This window comes from Tarenaya hassleriana, unplaced genomic scaffold (assembly GCF_000463585.1).
Source record: "Tarenaya hassleriana unplaced genomic scaffold, ASM46358v1 Cleome15, whole genome shotgun sequence".
Taxonomy (NCBI): Eukaryota; Viridiplantae; Streptophyta; class Magnoliopsida; order Brassicales; family Cleomaceae; genus Tarenaya; species Tarenaya hassleriana.
In genome coordinates, this window is record NW_010964923.1 from 1,095,701 (window position 1) to 1,118,522 (window position 22,822).

At 36.1% G+C, this 22,822-nt stretch overlaps 4 protein-coding genes and 1 pseudogene across 4 annotated transcripts; 2 read left to right on the forward strand and 3 right to left on the reverse strand.

Annotated features, from left to right (window-relative positions):
* Positions 1 to 447: 447 nt before the first annotated feature.
* Positions 448 to 4,656, reverse strand: LOC104809100 (histidine kinase CKI1-like). The gene is given in 8 exon segments (XM_019202012.1): positions 448 to 681; positions 763 to 2,040; positions 2,266 to 2,454; positions 2,456 to 2,865; positions 3,026 to 3,404; positions 3,498 to 4,157; positions 4,274 to 4,513; positions 4,600 to 4,656. Coding segments are annotated over 8 exon segments (3,447 nt in total).
* Positions 4,657 to 9,297: 4,641 nt separating this feature from the next.
* On the forward strand, positions 9,298 to 11,397 carry LOC104808695 (UDP-glucuronate 4-epimerase 6). Its single transcript, XM_010534454.2, has one exon. The coding sequence runs from the start codon at positions 9,525 to 9,527 to the stop codon at positions 10,899 to 10,901; it is 1,377 nt and encodes a 458-aa protein (XP_010532756.1). The 5' UTR covers positions 9,298 to 9,524; the 3' UTR covers positions 10,902 to 11,397.
* A 1,557-nt stretch (positions 11,398 to 12,954) lies between these two features.
* On the reverse strand, positions 12,955 to 14,434 carry LOC104808697 (glycine-rich RNA-binding protein 2, mitochondrial). The gene is made up of 5 exons (XM_010534455.1): positions 14,324 to 14,434; positions 13,885 to 14,016; positions 13,728 to 13,796; positions 13,384 to 13,490; positions 12,955 to 13,282 (listed from the first exon to the last, which is right to left on the reverse strand). Exons 2-5 carry the CDS (start codon positions 14,003 to 14,005, stop codon positions 13,142 to 13,144), a joined length of 438 nt encoding a protein of 145 aa, XP_010532757.1. The 5' UTR covers positions 14,006 to 14,016; positions 14,324 to 14,434; the 3' UTR covers positions 12,955 to 13,141.
* Positions 14,435 to 18,063: 3,629 nt separating this feature from the next.
* Positions 18,064 to 20,338, forward strand: LOC104808698 (protein ECERIFERUM 26-like). The gene is made up of 2 exons (XM_010534456.2): positions 18,064 to 18,756; positions 19,413 to 20,338. The coding sequence occupies exons 1-2, from the start codon at positions 18,322 to 18,324 to the stop codon at positions 20,298 to 20,300; spliced, it is 1,323 nt and encodes a 440-aa protein (XP_010532758.1). The 5' UTR covers positions 18,064 to 18,321; the 3' UTR covers positions 20,301 to 20,338.
* A 139-nt stretch (positions 20,339 to 20,477) lies between these two features.
* Positions 20,478 to 22,585, reverse strand: LOC104808699 (annotated as a pseudogene).
* Between the last annotated feature and the right edge of the window lie 237 nt (positions 22,586 to 22,822).

Genomic DNA, 22,822 nt, shown 5'->3' on the forward strand with positions numbered 1-22,822 from the left:
TTCGTAAATCCTCCGAGGCAACTTCTATTTTTGATTTCTAGGGATTTCGATTTCGTGGAATTTGAGTTCCTGGTTGAATTTGATATTTTATCACGCAATGGACGGTTACTCAGACTCTTACTGAGGATTTAGCACAGGGACCATTGTTGAACGATGATGATAGCTGGATGCGCCAAGACCAAGAGAGGAAGAAGAATGGAGTTTGGAGCCGACGGAACGAGCAGAACAGCGATTCCTCTGAAATACTGTGTATGCCTTTTTTTCATTTGACTCTATGTATCAAGGTTCTCTTGTTACTTTAGATGTTGTCGAAATGTTCTCTAGCTTCCCAATTGTAATGCATATGCTTCATCTCTACTGCTATTTATCTTCATCTTCTGAGCTGCATATACTTTTTGTTTTCACTATAATTTCCAGAAAAGCTTCTTTCTTTCTCCCAATGATATGCTAAGGTATGTATTGTGCAGTCATCTTACTTTTAATTTCTTTAATGACGTTAACAAGATGTTCTGTAAGCAGTTCTTTTCCCAAATGGGCATCCATTCCGGCTTCTATGGCTTCTTTTGCCTCCTTCGAGCCATGCTCGTGGGCAGATATTGCGATAATTGGTACGTGAATCCCATACCGACTCTCTGCTCTCCTTATTTGTCTGGTTGCTTCGTAACCGTCCATTTCTGGCATCTGTAGGAAAAGGTACGTCAATATTTATTTGACGTGAATCATTTGTTCTTGTATTAGGTAATGAATATATCATTATATTACCTGACAGTCCATGAATATGTAATCAAAAGGAAGAACATCCATTGAATCTGTTGCTCTGTCTCTTTGTTCAAGTTGTTCCTTGACTAACCTGACAGCTTCTTTTCCATTGTAACACTTTTCAACAGTGGATGCACCTAGTTTCATCAGCTTTTTGCTCGCAATTAATGCCATCATTTTTTGGTCATCGACTACTAGAACTTTCTTTCCTGCCAAGCATTTTCCATCACTCGGCTCAGGAGTTTCTTGAATGTTCTCTGTGTTCCCTGCAGGTTTAACGGTACGTACCGAATGTGTAAATCTTCTCTTAGCGTCAGTCTCCCTTTCTGAAGAGGATGAAATCATCCTTGTCTTGCCTAGCTTCCTATCATAGCTTGAACTCGAACCCTCTTCTTGCATCTCTGTGTTTACAAGCATTTTATTTTTCAGTGACATCTCTGCATCAAGAGAGTATCTCAACGACGGTTCTCTCTGCAGCTCAAAGGGTGTTTCCTTTGGAACCGTCCCTCCAAATTCTGGTAACATCTTCATCACTTTGTTCAAACGAGATCCATGCAAGGGTTTCAGAAAACTAACGTCATTCTCCCAACCTCTTGTTCTGCGGTCTCTCTTGTTGAGCCACACAACTTTACAGCAGATGCCCCTGTGTAAGCTGTCTCGAAACTGTTGCACAGTACTGGACAACTCGTAAAATGACCCAGTGTTTGCATCGATCACGAGAAGGACAAATCTAGATAGGCTGTATTTTTTCTTTGTAGGCAATTGGCTTCTACGATCGATACCATCCATGGCACTCAGAGGTAACGCCTTTGAGTTTGACCTTGATATTTCACTTCTCGAACTAGTCTCTGATTTTCCAAAGGAATTTTGAGGTGAAGAACCGTTGAGTTTAGATTTCATCCTCTCCAGGACATGATCCAAGTGCTCCCATTTTTCCACCACCGTTACATTAATCCCCAGACTCTCCATATACTTTTGTGTAACTCTTCTTCTTTCTTCGTCTTTGAGCAGGAGAACTACTCGGGAACCATCCGACCTTGGACTCGAGCTAAGGAAAATGCTGTTCAATCTCGGACTCATGCTCCGTATGCTTCTGTTAGCGCTTGATGTCCCCAGATTTGGTGTTGATAGGCAATCACCTTTTGTTTCTTTGTCCTGTCTCATTGCTGTGTCATTGGTAGGTGACTCTGAGGTCGTCAGGAAAATGTTGAACCGGAAACAAGTACCCTTCTGACCGATATCCTTGTCCACAATTCTTATTTCCCCTCCCATCAGTCGAACCTATAAGAAAGAAAAAGAAAGATACAGAAGTGAATCAAACCTATATACAAAAATGCAGTTCAAGTCCTCTTCAATGCTTTCTTGTGAATAGGTTGACAACTTTGGTTTAGGGCTCCATTGGTGCCACAAAAGTTATGCATTGTCAGTATTAGAACACTTCTTTTTCTTCAGTTATTTCTTGAACTAAGTCTATCTTTAGTTTAACTTTAGGTCTTAGTAGCTTACCAGGGACTGCACAATTCCGAGGCCTAAACCGGTTCCTTGTTGCCCTTGAGCTGTTTCTCTAACCTGAACATAGTTTTCAAACACCGATTTCTGCATCTCCTTAGGAATCCCTTTCCCCGTATCATCCACTTCAAACACAAACTCCATCGTGTTCATGTTCATATTCCCTCTCACTGACCGCACGGGCTCTTACGGTCTCTAATTTGTTACTTGCTGTATCTTTTCTGTTGCAGAGCATAAACCGTGAAAACTTCCAGACATCTCCATCTGCATTCGCTGCCAAGACAATGGAGCTCTGGGAGCTGGGCTTCTGGGCCCATGCACGGATCGAGACGTGACCGTCAAATGTGAACTTAACGGCATTACTCACAAGATTGTTAAGGATTTGCTTGAGTTTGCCTCTGTCGCCTTTCACATTTGAGTACATGAGGATCGAGCCATCTTGTAGATCAAAAATAACATCGACACCTTTCTTCATGGCCACAGGATGGAAGGAGTCGACGACTTCTTCAAGAAGATCTGCTAGGTTGAACTCTTCTTCCTCTACTTGCATTTTTCCTGACTCGATCTTACTCATGTCAAGAATGGAGTTGAGTAGACCTGCAATATTATGAGAACCCCATTAGTCCTAACGAAACTAAACTAAACAGCGTAGTACCAGAACAAAATCCACAGCTTTACACCCGGGAGAATGAGTTTAAGTTTTTTTCAGGGTTATGAGATACGATACGCAATGGCCAAATTAAGTAAGATGTCTTACCAAGCAAATCATGAGTGCAGACTTGCATTTGCTTAAGACTGGTGTCCAACTCACAACCAGGTTCGGCTTCCTCCTGACAGAGGTCGATCAGACCGTTGATTCCGGCGAGGGCGCCTCTGATGTCGTGGCTCGCGCTGGCGAATGCAAGGCTCTTGTTCATGCTCTTTCTCTCAGCTTGTTGTGTCGCTTCCATCTGGTTTATCAGCGTTGCACACATATGCATCTCCTTCCTTGCTGCTCGCACCATCAACATCACAAAGATGAGGGTTGAGATCACTGGCAACATCGACGTCAGCACCAACAAGATCAGCCCCGTCTCTCTGTTCTTCTCTATCATCGCCACGATATCTCCTTTGCTAGGAAACACTAGCGCATATACCTGGTAAGAACGCTTTTTTTTTTCCGCAACTTATTCGCACTAGATAACATATGTAAAGACAATATCTAACAAGTTTAAGGGATGTAACAATACCAGGTGTATCCCGGCGACTTCGAGAACAGAGGAATAAACCCGGAACTTCGAAGAGTCGATGACCAGATCATAACCTACAGTTGCGTTGTTACTAGGAAAGCATTGGTCTTCGTTTTTGTTGCGGCTGCGAGGTGATTTTGGTGCGGTATGGAAGCAAGCAGAGCCATTGGAGACGAAGAATGAGGCATTCGGAGAACCACCTCGTAGGAGCACTGTCCCCTCCTTTGTCGAAAGGAAGAGATCGCCGCCATAGAGATTCAACTGATTCAAGACATCGATTAAGGTTTGAACCCGAAACCCCAATGAGACAGATCCTTTCTTGTCGTGCAAACTGACGGTGTTAAAGAATAAAGGGACATTCTCTATGCCCCAACTGGGTCCTAAACAGACATTGTCGTTACTCAATGCGGCTTGGAACCATTCGGTGCGGTTGAGATCCAACGGTCGAGATTTAAAGGCGTCGCCGTAGAGGCGACCGTTGGTTTGGTCGACGTCTTGAGTGTACCAAATGTAGTCCGAGGAAAATGTGGTGTTGGAGAAGATGACGACTGTTCTGTTGTAATCCGTGAAGAACGAGAGGAAGATGCCGTCGGAAGCAATGTATGAAACTTGAGAGACGTGAGGAATCAATCTATACGCTTCATACAGTACCGGCGATATCTAGTTTTAAAAATTATCGTTAAAAATAAATAGAAATTTCAACAATATATATATATATATGTATATATATATATCATAAAAGTGTAGGAAGGAGATTTTTTTATAAAAAAAAATACCAGGGATTGGATGTGGGCGGAGGAAGTGTTGTTGTGGACCAAGGAAGAATGAATAAGGTGGGCTAATCCAATGGCCGATGAGCTTGTGGATTGGTAGAAGTTTCTTCCGATGTTTTCAAGCTCTGATACCATTCCCCGACGAAGATTCTCGTCCATCACATCCACGTTTTCTTTTATACTCTTTGTGGTTTTAAACCAATTCTCTATCATAATACTCGGAACAATCAACTCCACTGTCACCTGCATTTATCAATTTTCCAATAATTTAATATCATAGAGTATTTAACGTAATTAAATCTTGTGAAAAAAATAAAGAAAAAAGATACCAAGACAACGAAGACAAGAACTGGACGAGAAGCTAGTAACCAAGTGAGTTTCACCATCATCCGTGTCTCTGCAATCGAATAAATTAGAAAATAATCCTTCTTTTATACACCGAAAAGACAAAAACGTTTTTTTATTTATCTTTAAAAAAAACTAAAGAATATAACGAAAAGAAACAACAAAATATATATACATATATACCAAATCGTATGTAGTGGAGAAGTGTGAACTGTCTTGAGAGAGATCTAAAATCTTGAAAGGTTTTGTGATTGTAAAGGAGAAGAAGTGAAGATGCGGAGAATGTAGTTTTTGAAAAAAGTTAACATAATCTTTGTAAATGATTTTATTTTCAAATATTTGTATTTTGGCTCTTTTTGTTAATAACAGTTACCATATTCGGAAGGTAAATATTTAGTGATGGGAATATGAGATACTCGCTATATTATTTTAATATGGTGGGAATATTTCCCATGAATCTCTCTATCTAAACCATCTTCAAATCTATCGTATTAGTTATCACGAACGAACGATCGAGCCAAACCAAACCTTAAAACCACAAACCGACAACCAACCGTTAACACACTGCCATCTCTCACGTTCACGTCTGCATGCAATTTGCATGGGCGACGTCAGAACAAAAACCATCCAGCGCCTGCGACGGCGGCCACGGCGCCACCGACGGACGCTACCGCTGGATGGGAGGAGGCCGATGCTGGCTTTGGCGCGGTGGACGACGTCGTTTTGGTGGTTTCCGATGATTTAGAGCTGTCGGCTACGTCTTTAGATAGGCTTGGCCAGCTGTTTGAAACGTTGTTTGTACGGATTATATAGAAATGAAAATACCACATTTTGACCCTGCAAGAACTCGTTGCCATCATTAGGTTTTGTCATGACAACATAGTCACCTGTTCTAATGTTTAAAATAATTATTTTTGTTTATAAATATATTTGATTCTACATTTTCTAAGTAATCTTTTATAATAATTTTCAATTAACCCTTAATTAAACTAATATAATTTTAATAAATTTTTAACAACGTAATTTTTATCATTAAATCTACATTAAATAAGAGTGTATACGATTTTTTATAATTTTTTAAAAAGTATGAAGAAAAACTGTAAAATGGAGGGAACATATAGTTTTATTTATCATCCATTATTAATTATTTTTGGTTAGTGTAGGTGAGTGGGTGAAATGAAATCCATGCAATGGTCTCATGAGAAAGGTTGGCAATTAGCTACAATTTCCAACTTTCTAAATTCTAACAGAACAAAAGTATTATACTCATTAAAGAATTCATGTCAATCTATTCATTTCTATATATATATATATCCTCGTATTATATATCTTCAGCTTGATTTATTGATAAACGGAATAATTAAACTTCAGCCTTTTGAGACATACCCTCCAAATCATTCCGTATTTTTTTTAACCTTTAAAATTAAATTATACTTCTAGCCTTAAAACAGATCCAAGTTAATGACACTCCAAGAACATTAGAAATAATTTTAACTATTTCAGTTAATTGTATACGCGCCTCTAATAAAATAAAACTAATACTTTCTATTTTCCATAATATTTTTTCGGGTAATCTCTTTCTCTCGAAACATTTGGAACATAAGATGAATAAATCCAAAATTAGATTTTTGTATCATACGGAATTTTAATTGATTAGAAAAATTATCTAAATGGTTTTTGAACATAAACCATGAAAGCGAGTGAGGTGAATGGATAGTAGGCGGGGGAGGAAAACGAGTAGAAGACAACGTTACGAGGGGATTAATTAACCCAAATTTAGATGATCTAGTGGTGAGAGAACATCGAAAATATGTTCTCACTCGGGATTCAAACCTAAGCGTGAGAAGGGACATTCACCTGAACTTCTCTTATCCTCTGGGAGATGTAGTCGGACCAAAGCTCATTTGTGAATTTCTAGATTATAAAAAAAATAATTAAAAACGATAATTATACAATTAAGGTGGTAATTGTGGTTGGTGGGTCCCACGCATCCGTCACCTCAATTATTCGAGCCATTGTTTTCAACCGATCGGTGGAAGATGACGTCACTCATCTGCCCCATCCATGTTTCTTCCTTTTTCATCATTTGATAAACTATATATATATATATATATATATACACACACATATATATAGCAATTTAATAATGATTTAATCTATAATCTTAACCAAAATAATAACAATCATCGGTGCTCATTATACGTAATTTGTTAGTTTTCAATTATAAAACGAGTGTGTGTGTGTATATATAGATAACAAATTTGAAGTAAGAATTGTATCTTACCCTACGAGATTTAGAATTCCTTAACTTTAAAAATATTCACAACATTACTTTAATTTAAAGATGTCGCAATTTAATCCTTAAAATTTTTATAACATAATTAAAATTCAAAGTCTATCTCACAATATATATATATATATATATATATATATATACACACATATATATACGTACCATTGGTCTTAATAGTACAACCGTACCGACAAAGAGTTCCGGTTTCCAACTAAAATCCTAAGGAGACAGATAAGAGACGCGACTTCACACTTCAGACTTAGTTAATGTAATCACGACAATTTAAAAAAAAAAGGAAAATGGTGATTTTGAAATTAAAATAAATAAAAAGAAATTAATTATATTCAACTTAAAGGCATATGAATGAGACCACCGACACTTTTTTAATTATTTTTTATTTTATTTTTCTTGCCCGAATAAGTCGATGCTTCGCAGCATCTTCCATGTTTCAATTAAATCAAGTAACTGATATCTAATTAACAGAGAAATGCGTGTAATAACATATTTGATATTTTATTTTATATATCTAAGTATTTCATTCTGCCTGTAATCTCGAAATCATAAAAGAATAGGTCCAATTTAATATCTAAATATTCAAGTGCATAAATGAACAATAAGGTAAATTGCCTAGAATACTACGAGTCTACGACAAACTATATATATATATTTAAACCAAAAAAAACTATATATATATATATACACATTAAATGGAACATTAAATTTAAGTGGAAGAGAAATCAACCATCGAAAAAGTATTTTAGATTTTTATTATATTTTTTATTATATTTGTTTTTGAAAAAAATTATGTTTTTTTTGTTTAGAGTTTGGTTGGTTATTATTAAAATTGTTTCTCCATATATATATATATCCCGTCATCCTAAATATAGTTAATTATCAAAATTTGAGGAATATTTTTTTAATTTTCTTTCATTATTATTTTTAATTCCTGTCCTAATATCATAAGAAATTGATCAATTTAAAGCAAATAAAAAAAAATACAATAAAATCTAAAATCCATTTAAACTAAAACTCTCAACAATTCTCGATAATAACTCTAATTTTCATTCATTTTATTATAGTATGGTAGCTGGATTGAGGGCAAACTAATTTCTATAATATATATATATATATATATATATCATAATTCGAAAGTTCATATTAATTTCTATATTATACATAAAAGTGAACTATTCACATGATTAGATCTCTTATAAAAATCTCAGTTTGTATTTTATTTAAAATTTTGTAATTATTATATGCTTATGAACGCCCAATATCAGGAAACGCGTGGACTATCCAGGAGTTGGTTGAAAAAACTGAATTTTTAAAAATATTTACTTAAAACTAAATTATATAATCCAATTTCCTTGTACATCCTGATCGATGAAAAAATAATTAAAATAAAAAGGCTCGGCTATAAAATTCGTCAAAGTGTTCACACACACACATATATATATATATACATGCTTGTCAAAGTCGCATGGGCTCTATTTTGACAACTATGATATGTTCCTCCACGTACATGCATATATATACATTATAGACGTATAATGTGTATATATATATATACACATTATAGACGTATATAATATATATCCAAAGCATTTGAAATAATATCATATTATAATTATTTCTTATCCTAAGATTTGAGCATCTTTAAATATGTCGATTACATATAAATATATTAAGTTGCAAGTTAAAATCAACTTAAGACAAATATCTCATTATACTCAAAATTGGGTAGGGAATAAAACTCCTTCCTGCAATCCCAATTTATAGTTGTAATTTGTAAACCCAAAAAAAAAAAAAAATTATATATGTATGATTACATGTGATTTTTAATTATACTCGTTTAATTTTTTTTATAGTTTTTATTGGTTGGTTTGAAGTTGATTCTACTCAGACTTGTTTTGGATTTGATTTTAATTTGAAAAACATTTAATTTTTAAAAATGCAAATTTATTATTTTCTCCGTTTATTTTAATTCGAATGAAGCTAATATGATTCTAAAAAACGTATACATAATTAGTTTTAGAATTATATTAAAATAATTATATATTATTCTGTTTATTTTACTTTTATTTATATACATCTAAAGCAAGTATAAGAGTTATATCAGAATTTTCTACTTCAGTCATAGCTTCACATTTTTATTTGATATATCCTTTTAAGATTGATATACCTAATAAATTAAAAAATATACAATAAAATAAGCAGACAGATTACATAATTTCTTTACTTGGAAACTTGCAAATTATTTCTTCTTTTATAATTACAGAAACAAGTCGGTTGCTATTAGCCTAACTAATAAATTTTATTTTTGGTAAAATCACACCCAAAACATGGAACTAAAACATACATTTACATTGGAAAATATTATATTAATTAGGGAAGTGGTCTCCGACCAAAAATTCTCTATCCCTTTGTTTCTTTATAAATCACCACATCTCCCACTTGGTTTTCAGGGCTCTCTCTCAAAAACCCTCTTCACTTTCAATATTTTTGGTTATTACATTTCAGCCCCTTTATTTTTATTTCATACATCGGAGCCCACTTTCTTCTCCAGGAGAAAGATATAGATATTACGGCGGCGGCGACGGCAAGAAAAAGACGAAAATGCCCTTGTACACGGCGGCGGACACGAGCAAGACGGTGAAGCTCGAACGCTACAACAGTTATCTCCGGAAAATCCACAGCTCCAAAATCATCAATGCCTCGTCGAAGCTCCTCTTCCGAGCAACCCTTCTCGTCGCTCTCCTCCTCGTCCTCGTCTTCGCCGTCAATTACCCTCCTCTCTCCTTCTCCTCCTCCTCCGATAACCACCGTCTCCATCGCCGGAGCTTCCTCTCCACCGGAATCTTCTCCTCTTCCTCCCTCGGCGGTGGAGCCGCCTGGGAAAAGCGCGTGAGACTGTCCTCCGCTCCTCGCCGGCCCAATGGCTTCTCCGTCCTCGTCACCGGAGCCGCCGGGTTCGTCGGCTCTCACTGCTCGATCGCGTTGAAGAAACGCGGTGATGGCGTTCTGGGTCTGGACAATTTCAACGATTACTACGACCCATCGCTCAAGCGAGCAAGGCAAAATCTCCTGGAGAAACACCAGGTGTTCATCGTTGAAGGAGATCTGAACGATGGTCCACTCTTGACCAAGCTCTTCGACGTTGTCCCCTTCACCCATGTCCTCCACCTCGCGGCTCAGGCCGGTGTTCGCTACGCCATGAAGAACCCACAGTCCTATGTGCGCTCCAACATCGCTGGATTCGTCAACCTCCTCGAGGTCGCGAAGACGGCGAACCCTCAACCCGCCATTGTCTGGGCTTCTGCGAGCTCCGTCTATGGCCTCAACACAGAGAACCCATTCTCCGAGGAGCATCGTACGGACCAACCCGCGAGTCTATACGCGGCGACGAAGAAGGCCGGAGAAGAAATCGCCCACACTTACAACCACATCTACGGGCTATCTCTCACCGGTCTAAGATTCTTCACCGTGTACGGCCCCTGGGGAAGACCGGACATGGCGTACTTCTTCTTCACCAAAGACATCCTCCAGGGGAAATCCATCGACATCTACCAGACGCAGGACGACAAGGAGGTGGCGCGTGACTTCACCTACATCGACGACATCGTCAAAGGCTGTGTCGGAGCCCTCGACACGGCGGAGAAGAGCACCGGAAGCGGCGGGAAGAAGAAGGGACCCGCGCAGCTCCGTGTGTACAACCTCGGAAACACGTCGCCGGTTCCGGTCGGAAAACTTGTCGGAATCTTGGAAGGACTGTTGGGGACGAAGGCGAAGAAACACGTGATCAAGATGCCAAGGAACGGTGACGTGCCCTACACGCATGCGAACGTGAGCTTGGCTTACAGAGACTTCGGTTACAAGCCGGCGACTGATCTCGCCGCGGGGCTGAGGAAGTTCGTCAAGTGGTACGTTGGTTATTACGGGATCCATCCGAGGGTAAAAAGGGAAATCTCCTCTCGCCCCGAAGATTCCGCTTAGTCTGCTCCTCGTCTCGCCATCATCCTCACATGCTTATTTCCCATCTCTTTTTATATATATATAAATTATTTTAAGATTTTCTATAAAAAAAAAAAAAAGAAGAGAAAAAACGGATTTCAGTATTTTTCTCGTTTATTATTATTATTATTATTGATGTTTATGGGATGGAGGGAAATCACTGTATTTGTAATTTGTGTGTGAGATGCAGAAGAAAGGGTATATAAAGTGGGAGAAAGAAAGGGGTAGAAAGGGAAATATATATGTTATACTTTGTAATAAGTGATGACGTGTTGATAGATGTGTTGTGGTCAGGATCTGCTGGAAAAGAAAAAGGGCAGATCTCAACCGTTGGATTTTTTGTTAAGGGGGAATGAAACATATGGAGCAACTGTAACATAATATATATATTCTTCCTCTATTTTTATTTTTTGTCTCCTCTATTTTCTTTTTCTGTTCAATTTGATTCTCCATTGAATGTTATGGCTCCTTTTGTCAATGAGTTCCTTGCTTTTTAAGCTAATAATTTGCTGTAATTATTATTTTCTTTCCTGAAAAATTAAATAAAAAGAGTGGAATTGCGTTGTAATATTCGCTTTACAAGATTCTTGAGCATAAATTAAGTCATCAGGTCACTTGTTATAATTAGGAGTGGTCACTTGGATTTCGAAAATAGTTCAATTCTTTAGTTTTTATAAAATATATATCAATCGATTATTATATTATATTTAGTTCATTTTTTGTTTCGGTATCAGTTTTTATTAAGAAAATTTTAAATTTTAAAAAAAAAATCCAGTTTTTTTAATTTTTTAAAATTCGGTTTAGATCCGAAAAATTCGATTTTCTAAAAATAATATCGTTTAGAAATATTTGACGGTTTAGATTAAAAAAAATATATTTTTGGTTAGGTATGGTTTCTTGGAACTAAACCGAAAAATCCATCCTTAGTCGTAATGGGTAATCTTAAAATTTGGAATTGTGTTTGTCGTATTTGGAAATATTAAATATTTCAAATATTTAGATATCCTTTAAATTCGTACGGACTAGAATCAGCGATGGGATATTTAAGGGTGGATTTCGTTTTTCACTTCGTAGAATTTGAATTTTTCTGGCACTAGAAAAACTCACATTGTGTGTTTGAACCATTTTGATTTTTTAATTAATTTTTTTATACGGAAAAAAAAAGTTATACGACTCAAGTAATTAAATTAAGGTTACATAATACAAAGTTCAAATCAGTAGGCATTTTACTTGACCGATTCAAAAAGACAACCCCTGACTCAAATTATAGATTAGATTTGGAATTTGTTAGCCAAAATTAGAGACCGACATTTCAGTTGGGAAATTCAGTTCCAAAGTGAACTGAACCAAACAACATTTGTTTTTAAATTTGATATATTTTTTTTATAGAACCGAATAAATCATCCCAATCTAAACCGTACAAATACCGAAACAAAATCGACAATTATTAGACTAAAATCCAAATTACTCTAATATATATATATATATATATATATATATATAAATATTATGTTTCATACTCTATTCATATCCCATTCTAAACCGACATTAAAACCAAACCAAACCGTTATAACATTCAGTTATAGTATAATTTTTTAAGAAAACTCTAGCCAAAATCTCTACAGTATGATTGTGATTAGTAAAGTAAAACGAGTTGACTCAACTCGACCCATATGTTTGAACCAACTCATTTTTGATCAGCTTCAGTCGACTCATTTTTTAACGAGTCAAAAAAAAACTCTGGCTCGATAAAATTTGCCAAATCTCGTGAACCGATTCACCAACCAAAAAATTAAATACTAAATATAATAAAAACTATTAAAAAATAATTAAAATATTTAAAAATAATAATAATAATAATATTTAAAATTGATAATAAAAAATTAAAACTAGAAAAAAATATTTAAAATAGAAAAAAAAAAATATATTTTTCTAACTGGTGACGAACTCGAATTTTTTAAACCAATATCGAAAAACATGGACTCTGATTGCGACGAGACGTCGAGTCGATAACAATAAAGATCAGACGGCGAAATATGAACGAACAAAAATGATTCAACGAAATCTGTAAGGACAGGGGCAGCAAATCAGGTACCTGAGTTCGTACAATCCATTCGGGATTGTCATAAACACACAATATTAAATTCCAGAAAACCGACTAATCTAAAAAATAGAACTTCGACCATCGATAAAAGGGTAAGATAGATATTCGCCGTCATCGCTTAATATCCACCACTTCCACCAGCAGCATCGCCATAGCCGCCACCTCCATAGCCGCCACCTCCGTAGCCACCACCGAAAGATCGAGGGCCACTGGGTCTTTCGTTAGCAGCGCTCACTCGAATGTTACGACCATGCAACTCCTAACAAGATCGAATTACATCAAAGAGGTAATGTGAGTGAATCAATAGAGAAACCAATGGGCATAAAATGGATTAAAAAAAACCCTTCAGTATATACAGACCTGGCCGTCCATACCCGACATGGCAGCGGTCGCAGATTCCTCGCTGCTGAAGTTGACGAACCCGAAACCCCTCGATCTCCCACTGTCTCTATCCACGATGACTCTCGCTTCACAAAAAAAAGGTACTTTCATCAATAACACACATACTAATCTCATGATTTCATCTATTGACTCTACGGATAGTTATATGAACAAGATAAACAACACCTTATATACGTATTGAAAGATATCAGATGCTAAATATATGAACAAAGACCCAAAATTTCCAACTGACTATACATATCATCTCATCAGACAGAACCAACACCAAAAAAAAAACAGGAAACGTGGGAACATTGGCATACCATCAGTGATTTCACCGTAGGTAGAAAACGCATCCCTCAAGGACTGATCATCAGTTCCCCAAGACAGACCTACACAAACGACAGTAACAGGACATTCAAAACCAATATTCCGATTCAGACAAAACCAGAAATCAGAAATGGAAAAAGGAATGATTACCTCCGACGAAAAGCTTCGTAGACATGTAGCGGAGAGAGCCAAGCATAGATGACACGGGAGCCTGCGCGTTGTGGGAAACTGTGTTCCTCAGAAGACCGCCGAGTTTATTGCAGAAAGCCATGGCAGATGTCTCTGGATCCAATAAAGACCACAGACCATGTCAAGAAAACCATATCCAAGCGAAATCATTTCATCCTTGGTCTTAATAGATGAAACACAATTGAGAAATACGCTATCCTTTACCGCTATATCACCAATCTACACAGATCTTTGAGCAGAGATCCAGATAACACACGAATTTAAACAATAACAAGCAAGGAAAACCAAACAACTACCCAAGAGAGTATTAAACAGAGATGAAACCACAGATTACGAAGAATTCAACCATAACAACAACTAAGGAGGGTCGAAGAAGAAAAAAGAGGAGGAGAAAACGGACCTCGGCGAAGAGAAATGTAGAAATTAGGGTTTTGAGATGGACCCAGGAGAGGAAAGAGGCGACAGAAGAAAACGAGAACAGATGATTAGGGTTTTAGGGTTTTATAGGCCAAAGGTATTAGAAAATATCTCTTTCTTCAGATTTTTTTTTTTTCGCTAGAGCTTTTATCAGCCACATGTAGGTGTATTTTATTACTGTGTACCACCTCAACAATAAGTTATAAGTTGAAAAAGTCAGGGGTAAAACAGTCCTTTATTGGTGGACTTTTAGGGTGTAGGATAAAGTCGGTGTAGAGAAATTGTGCCTTTCGGACTTATCCAACTCTTCCACTTGATGCCACGTGTGCGAGTTTTACATAGGCTAAAAATGGGATGGCCCATATATGTGGTTGGGCCTGATCTCAAGCCCAAGAAACGAATGTGTTATTATTTCTCATTTCTTTTTGAAGCAGTTTTTTTTTCAGGAAAATCCCAAAACAAATTACCCAATTACGAGATAATTACCAGATTGAGATTAAATATTTTTGAATTACCATAAAAACATATATTAGTCCAATCTGAAAAAAAGAAATACTGAATATTATAAAAAAAACTGAATATTTGAATCTTTATAAAAAAAAACGATTGAAAATAAAAGGCTTTTTAAGGAAACCGCTGGTGGCAAAATTTATATGCCAAATCAGCTTCCAGTCGAATTTTTATAAAAAAAAAATATATTCATTTTTTAGATTAAATTATTAAATATTTTTTCCAAAAAATTTAGTTTGAATCTAATAATTATCTTAATATTTTTGTTGAAATTTTTATAAGAGGTGAGAGAGATTATTATATCAAAAAGATTTTTTTATAAAAATATCAAAACAGAGTTACTCTATAATTATTATGTTATATCTAATAAATTTTATAATAATGAAAATTGTGGAGAATTGTGCAATTTGTTATGATATCTTAGAAGTGGAAATGTTGATTGAACACCAAATCTTGACCCAACATATCTCATATTGGACATTTTTGCTCCTCAATAACACCTTTAGGCTTTAGTAATACATTTTGATTTATATTTTTTCTAAACAAATAAAAATTTGAATAACTCAATTATAAAATACAAATTTTGGTTTGAATTTACATAATTCAAAATAATAACCGTCGATATTTAAATAACTGGCTTACATGTTTTGAATATATTTTCTCGCATAGTTTATAGTTGAGATAATTGAACACATCTTGATTCATTTTCCTCTAATTTTGCTGTTTTTTCGCAAAGTTTTGGGGAGGAGCTTAGTGAAACATTTCATTTATAGGCTAAAACCCTAACGTTATAAAACATTGCTATAATTATTTTTTAGCGTTATTGGGACATAAATCGTAGTAGCTAACAATCATTAAATGTTGGACTTCACTTCAGCATGGTTGTGAATATGAAATTATTAAAGAAAAATTACATTTTTCTACACAGACTTTCTAAAATATGGTATTTTACTACACAAACTTTTAATTTGACAAAAATCTACACCAAATTATCAAATATGCCAAATTGATACACGAACTATCCACTTTTAGGGGTGTAAAATGGGCGGACCGAGCCGGGTTCGGGCCGGGTTCAATTCGGGCCTGGAATATTTCGGGTCGGACCGGTCCGCCTATTTATTTTTCGGGTCTAGGATCGATGGTCCGGAGTCCGGCCTTATAGAGCTTCGGGCGGGTTCGGGTCGAGCTTCGGGTTTTTTATCAAATAAAAATATATTTTTTCTTGCGATAATAATAATAATAATAATAATAATAATAATAATAATAATAATAATAATAATAATAATAATAATAATAATAATAATAATAATAATAATAATAATAATAATAATAATAATAATAATAATAATAATAATAATAATAATAATAATAATAATAATAATAATAATAATAATAATATACAATATTTAAAAAAAAGGCAAACATAATATAAAAAAGATATTATATGATGTAATTAATTTTAAATACGTAGAAAAAAAATCAATATATTCATATGCAAACAAAAGTTTAAAATATATATGTTTGAAAGTTTCTACGCTTTCAAAAACATAATATGATATATATATATATATGATATAATATAGTTTTAAAAATAAAAGTTTCCGTCACTTTAAAAAATGTTAATTGGAATCAAGATAAAGCTTCGTCATTTGGTTAAAAGATACACATATATAAATATAGCACATGTGTTTATACGCACCGAAGAACAAAATCCAACCCACTAGTACGAAACAAAACTAATATAGAATGAGAAAAAAATATAAAACAAAAAAATATAATCAAATAGTAAGTATTAGGTTTGATTTGGTAAAAAAAATAATACAAAAGAAGATTATCCAATATATGATGTAATATGATTAAAAAGAAGTTAAGATAATTATAGAGAGTTAAAACTTTGGTTTAGAAAAAAGGGTTAGAAAAAAAATTAATGGACCTCAAGCCCGACCCGAGACCCGACCGGCCCGACCCGACTGGCCCGCAACCCATTTAGTCCGAGGTCCGAAAGCCCAAAATTTAATGAACCTATACTTTTTAGGCCCATGTCTTTATTATTCTCGGGCGGGTTCGAGCCGGGTTTCGGGCTCCGAGTTTAATTGACATCCCTACCCAATTTAACTACAATTTCCTATACAATCCGAAAACGGTGTTAAATGGCTATTAATATCTGACATGGTATGACACATGGCGGCTGACATGGCACACCACATGGAAATTTTTACCACGTCAGTATGTCACTTCAGATTTAAAAAAAATTCAAAAAAAATTGAAAAAATCGAAAAAAATTAAAACAAATTAAAAAATTTAAAAAAAAAAAAGCAAAAAAGTACATATAAATAAATATATTTTCATATCTATATACAAATATAAATGTATATAAAAATATATCTATATATATACAAAATAAAAAATATACACATATATATATTTGTATAGATGTTTGTATATATATGTGTATATTTTTTTATTTTGTATATATATAGATATATTTTTATATAGGAGTATATATATTTATATTTGTATATAGATATGAATATATATGTATATATATATATTTTTGCTTTTTATTTTATTTTTTAATTTTTTTAAATTTTTTCGAATTTTTCGAATTTTTTTGAAATCTGTCGTGGCATGCTGACGTGGTAAAAATTTCCATGTGATGTGCCATGTCAGCCGCCATGTGGCATACCATGTCAGATATTAATAGCCATTTAACACCGTTTTCGAATTGTGTAGAAAATTGCAGTTAAATTGGATAGTTCGTGTATTTGTTTGACACATTTGATAATTTGGTATAAATTTTTGTCAAATTAAATTTTTTTTGTTGAAAAATGTCACATTTTTACATGTAGAAAAATGTCATTTTCATAATTATTAATTATTGGTGGACTAGCATTCATTTCGTACCTTTAATGCAATTATAATTACGTATATGCATATATATACTTATCTGATGTGTGTGTATATGTAATATAAGGACAATCTTAATCTGTTGATCTGACTAATAAAAATTTTGAAGTTTCCATATAATAAATCGAATACATATGAAAATTGAATATAATTAAAGATGTAAATATATATCTGAAAGAGATGTCTAAATATCTAAATAAATTAACAAAAATATATGCCGAAGAATATTCATACAATTTTGTTAACATATCAAATACACTCATCCGATCTCCCAATAGGGAATATAAAATACACTTATATTAAGTAATTATATGTATTATACAATTCATAGGATAACCAACAAATTCATACCTAAACCAAAAAAAAAAACAAATTCATACCCCCATCATATGATATATATACACACACACACACAAAACCATCACATTGTATAATTAGATGGGGGTATTTATATGATTGTATCTACGACCAGTTCAAGACCACATACACAAATTATTGCCATTTCCTTTCCTGAAAGATAATTTTTTTTTTCCTCTCTCTCTCAAACACAGTAAAACCAAAACCATGGTTCGACCACAAGAAGAGGGGGCTGGTCCGGTTCACGGGATCCTGTTCTCGACGGTGGGTTCACCTCGGCCGTCACCGCACGGTACGACCCACGAACCGACCGGTTTAGACCTAGCCATGAAGCTACACTACCTCAAAGTCGCGTACATATTCTCGGCAGAGACGGCGGGTGAGATCGACGTAACGAGCGTGAAGGAGGGCATGTTCGTGTTGTTCGAACAGATTTCCTGGACCACGGGGAGATTCCGCCGCCACTTGTCCGGACGTCCGTACATCAAGTGCAACGACTGCGGTGCTCGGTTCGTTGAGGCACACTGCGATTTCACCGTCGAGGAGTGGCTCAGTGAACCGGATCGGTCTGATGATGAGCTCCTGGTTTTCCATAAACCGGTCGGACCGGAACTTGCTTTCTCTCCTTTGATCTATGTTCAGGTAAGCGACTTAACTTAACGTACGAGATCTTTAATGCAAAACAAACATCTTTTTTTTTTTTAAAAAAAAATAATGTTTAAATTATTTACGAAAAAATAATATTTAAATGATGATGTATGCTTATGTGAGTTATATTTATGTATTCACAATATGAAATTTTTTTATGAAGGGATATCTTGAACGAAAACTCATTAATATTAGAACCGTAAATCAACCATTTGATTTGAATTATACACTCTCTTTCCAAATTTGAAATTCGAATTCGGAACGGGACATATGTTTGTATTTCGCTTTCACCGATTGAACTACCCAAGTTTGGTTAATATGAAGTTATATTCATACTACGATTTTATCTAAACTAAGCTTTGAAATTACATAACGATAAATTAATCATTTTTAATGTTTGAAGTTATGAAAAATATGATAGATTAATTACTTCATAACCCTAAATATTTTTTGGTGAAATGATTTTAGATTCGATGAAAAACAAAACAGTTTAGATTATTGTTCATAAATGCACCACACTGACCTGACCGTACCATATTATTTTGGTTAAATTTTTCTGATGGGATACGACCCGGTTCAAATAAAATTCAAAAAAAAAAATCAAACTCACCGGTTTATTTCGGTTTTGTTTCCGGTCTGTGTCGGTGCAGATGACCCGGTTTAAGTGTGGAGGCCTATCATTGGGCCTGAGTTGGGCCCATGTTCTCGGAGATCCATTTTCTCTATCGTATACGATCAATCAATGGGCCCAAACTTTTGTTGGTGACAAGATCCACATCCCAATTCCCTCCAACAGGCTGACCCCAAATGCAGGCCCAGACCCAATAAAACCCGGTTTGGACCGGGAAGAACTAGGTTTCGTAAAACGGGTCGACCCGGTTGGGGACCTTTGGGTCCTACCCAACAACAAGAAGATGGCGACATTCAGTTTCAAACTGACCGTTGCTCAGATATCACCATTTTTTCTGGCGAAACCGTCGGCGGAGAACGAGGGAGATCGGGTTCCAGTGTTCGAGGCTCTCTGTGCGATCATATGGAAGTGTGTAGGCAAAGTTAGGGAGAACTCAGAACTGGTGACGACGATCACAGTCATGAGGAAGAATCCGAATGGGGAGAAACCTAGATCGGTGAACAACGATCAGACGATAAGCTCCGCTCAGGTCGGTTATCCAGTGGCCGACGCAGATCTTTGGGAATTAGTCCGATCCATCAGGGAAGCCACCGATGTGAGGTCTGAGATCGAAGAAATCGGGGAAAGCGACGACGGAGTCCTGGATCTCGTCGTGTACGGAGCGAGATTGACGTTCGTGGATCTGAGCAAAGCGGGATTTTACGGTGTGAAGCTGAAGGGGAATCCGCCAGAATCGGTGTATTTCGGGATTCAGGGAGTGGGAGACGACGGAGCGGTGGTGGTGTTGCCGACGGCGGTGGCGGAGGAAAGGGTGATGACGGTGACGTTGCCGGAGGAAGAGGTCGAGAGGGTGAAATCGGAATTGAAGAAGTACGGTTTGTTTTCAATGGAAAACGGCTGCCACTGAATTTATATGCTGCTGCTGAATAAAAAAAAATCGCGCTACAAAAAAAAAAGCCCGGTGATGTAACCTATTTATAAAATAGTAATCATACTTTAAAATGTATAATTATGATCATCAATATTTACATATAAAACCAATTGAACTAACCAAATTCTCAAAAGGGTTTTCGTAGGGGGTAAATATACAAATATATATATATATATATACGCATGTATTATCAGTAAATGCAGCTGCCGTGGTTATACATAGTGAGATCAGCAACAATTACCATGCAAATATGAGATTTGATTTGAGCTAAAAAAAACTAGTGAAGTGGGAGAAAATATATATATACACATATATACATATACATACAGCATTACAGAAGTGAGAGGGCAGAGGTCTAAGAAGGATCCTCGGACATGAGTTCATGTTGCCGGCGCATTCTTGCGGCCCAAGAAACGTTCCCTTTCGAATCCCTGTGAGAGCTTCTTCTCCTCAGCTCAGAGAGCTGCACTTTCCATCTGCTCTTCCACTCGTTCTTCTCTTCCATCACTTCCTGGTTTCACAACACTGAACGGTTTAATGATACACGACACAATACTGGTTCAGCCAAGACGGGTTTTCGATGGATTTTTCACCGTCGAAGAATTGACTGAAATCAAGATCAACCCACAAATGGATAGAGCCAGTTTTAACATGCAACCACTCTACTTATGGATCAATTGGCAATGGTAGGGTCGGACAGAGGTACATGGTTTATGTTGTTCAGACTCTGATGCATACAAATGTAGCACTCCAACGTAATCTCATTCAATACAACTGCAAACACGAAGCTTAGAAAGAAGGTGAAACATTCCTTTTACATTTAAGTGGGAAAGAGTCTTCAAGATTTTTGTGTAAGTTCTTGAATCCATGGCAAAGAGAGATTTCTTAGTCTGGTTAACAGAATCAGAGTAGGAATGAAGCAAGGTAGTCAAACAAAAACACTGGCACAACAATAGTTCAGGAGTAAATGCTTAAACCAGCAACCAACGGCCAAGTTTCGATCTGAAGTATACGAATCAAATAAGTTATGACCCAAAAATGAATGCAAAACAACAAACAGCAAGGTTGGTCGAAAGTTTCTCTTTCGGCCCACTTAGAGAATAAGTAATATGACACACCAACAACCACCGCAGACAGAACACAACGAATGAAGAATTCAGAAAAGAAAATGAAACACTCAGGTATTCTATTTGCTTTATCTAACATCCACTAACAATGCCTAAGCTCACAAGGTGTACCGGTGAGATGATGCTTCCAAATCAGATACTGCAGGACTAAATCCCGAAACTTTGGAACAAAAAAGAGGATGTGGAGTATATTTTCAATCAAAAGGCAACAACTTTAATAGATTATTCAAGTTGGTGAAATGTGTAAGCAACGCCTTGATTTTCTTACAATCTGAATCAACAAATCAACTATGAAATTATAGAGGTTTAGGATCATGTTTGATGAATGTATTTGTGGCTAATAGAAATGGTACCAAAATAGAAATGATAGTATCCATTAACATTGATGGGGCAAGACTAATCAACTAATTAGCAGAATCAAATTGATAAAAAAAAAAACACAATCTTTACCATCAAATCATAGATACGACAATGGATTAGAGTTTAGTAAAAGCTAATAGCTATTCGTTTCAATCCAGCAGAGAAAAAAATCAGCCTTTAATGAAGCCAAAAAAAGAAAGAGAGAGAAACAGAGACAGAGATCAAGCGAATCAAACCTCATCGTAGCGGCAACGCCGTCGAGCGGAGAAAGCGAACGAAATCCCCTTGGCCAAATCTCTGTCGTAGAGAGCTCTCCGTCGCGGATCAGAAAGCGTCTCGTACGCCTCCTGAACCCTGATGAACCGCTTAGTACGAAACAAAACTAATATAGAATGAGAAAAAAAAATTGCTTGTACGCTTGCTTGATCTCCGGAAGCGTTCCCGATTCAGGAACACCGAGTAGCTCGTAGAAGCTCAGCCGCCGCTGCTCCTCCTCCTCCGCATGCTTCACCGGACCGTCGTTGACGACCCTCGCTCGGATCCTGAGGGGGCGGAATCGGACGAGGGCCGGGTACCGGAGAGGAGAGACGGGCACGGAGACGGGACATCGGAGGAGGAACGGAGAATGAGAGGGAGGAGTGGCGATTCCACAGGAGCATTTCATGATTGCCGAATTAGGGTTTGTTCATCAGAATTATCGGATTTCCCCTATTTTGGGAAATTATTTGGATTTTCGGTGAACGTAGAGAGAGAGAGAGAGAGAGAGAGAGAGAGAGCGAGTAATCTGTGGATTTAAGAAGGGGTCTGAGATCGAAGAAATCGGGGAAAGCGACGACGGAGTCCTGGATGGTGTTGGGCCACCATTATCAGATTGTCCTTTTTCCAATTTCTTTTCTTTTTAGTTTAAAAAAAAACAAGTACAATTTCTCGATTTACACGTGTCATATCTCGGCAAGGATAATACGATATGGTCCCCTCCCCATTTTGTAGGATTAAATTAAATACATAATA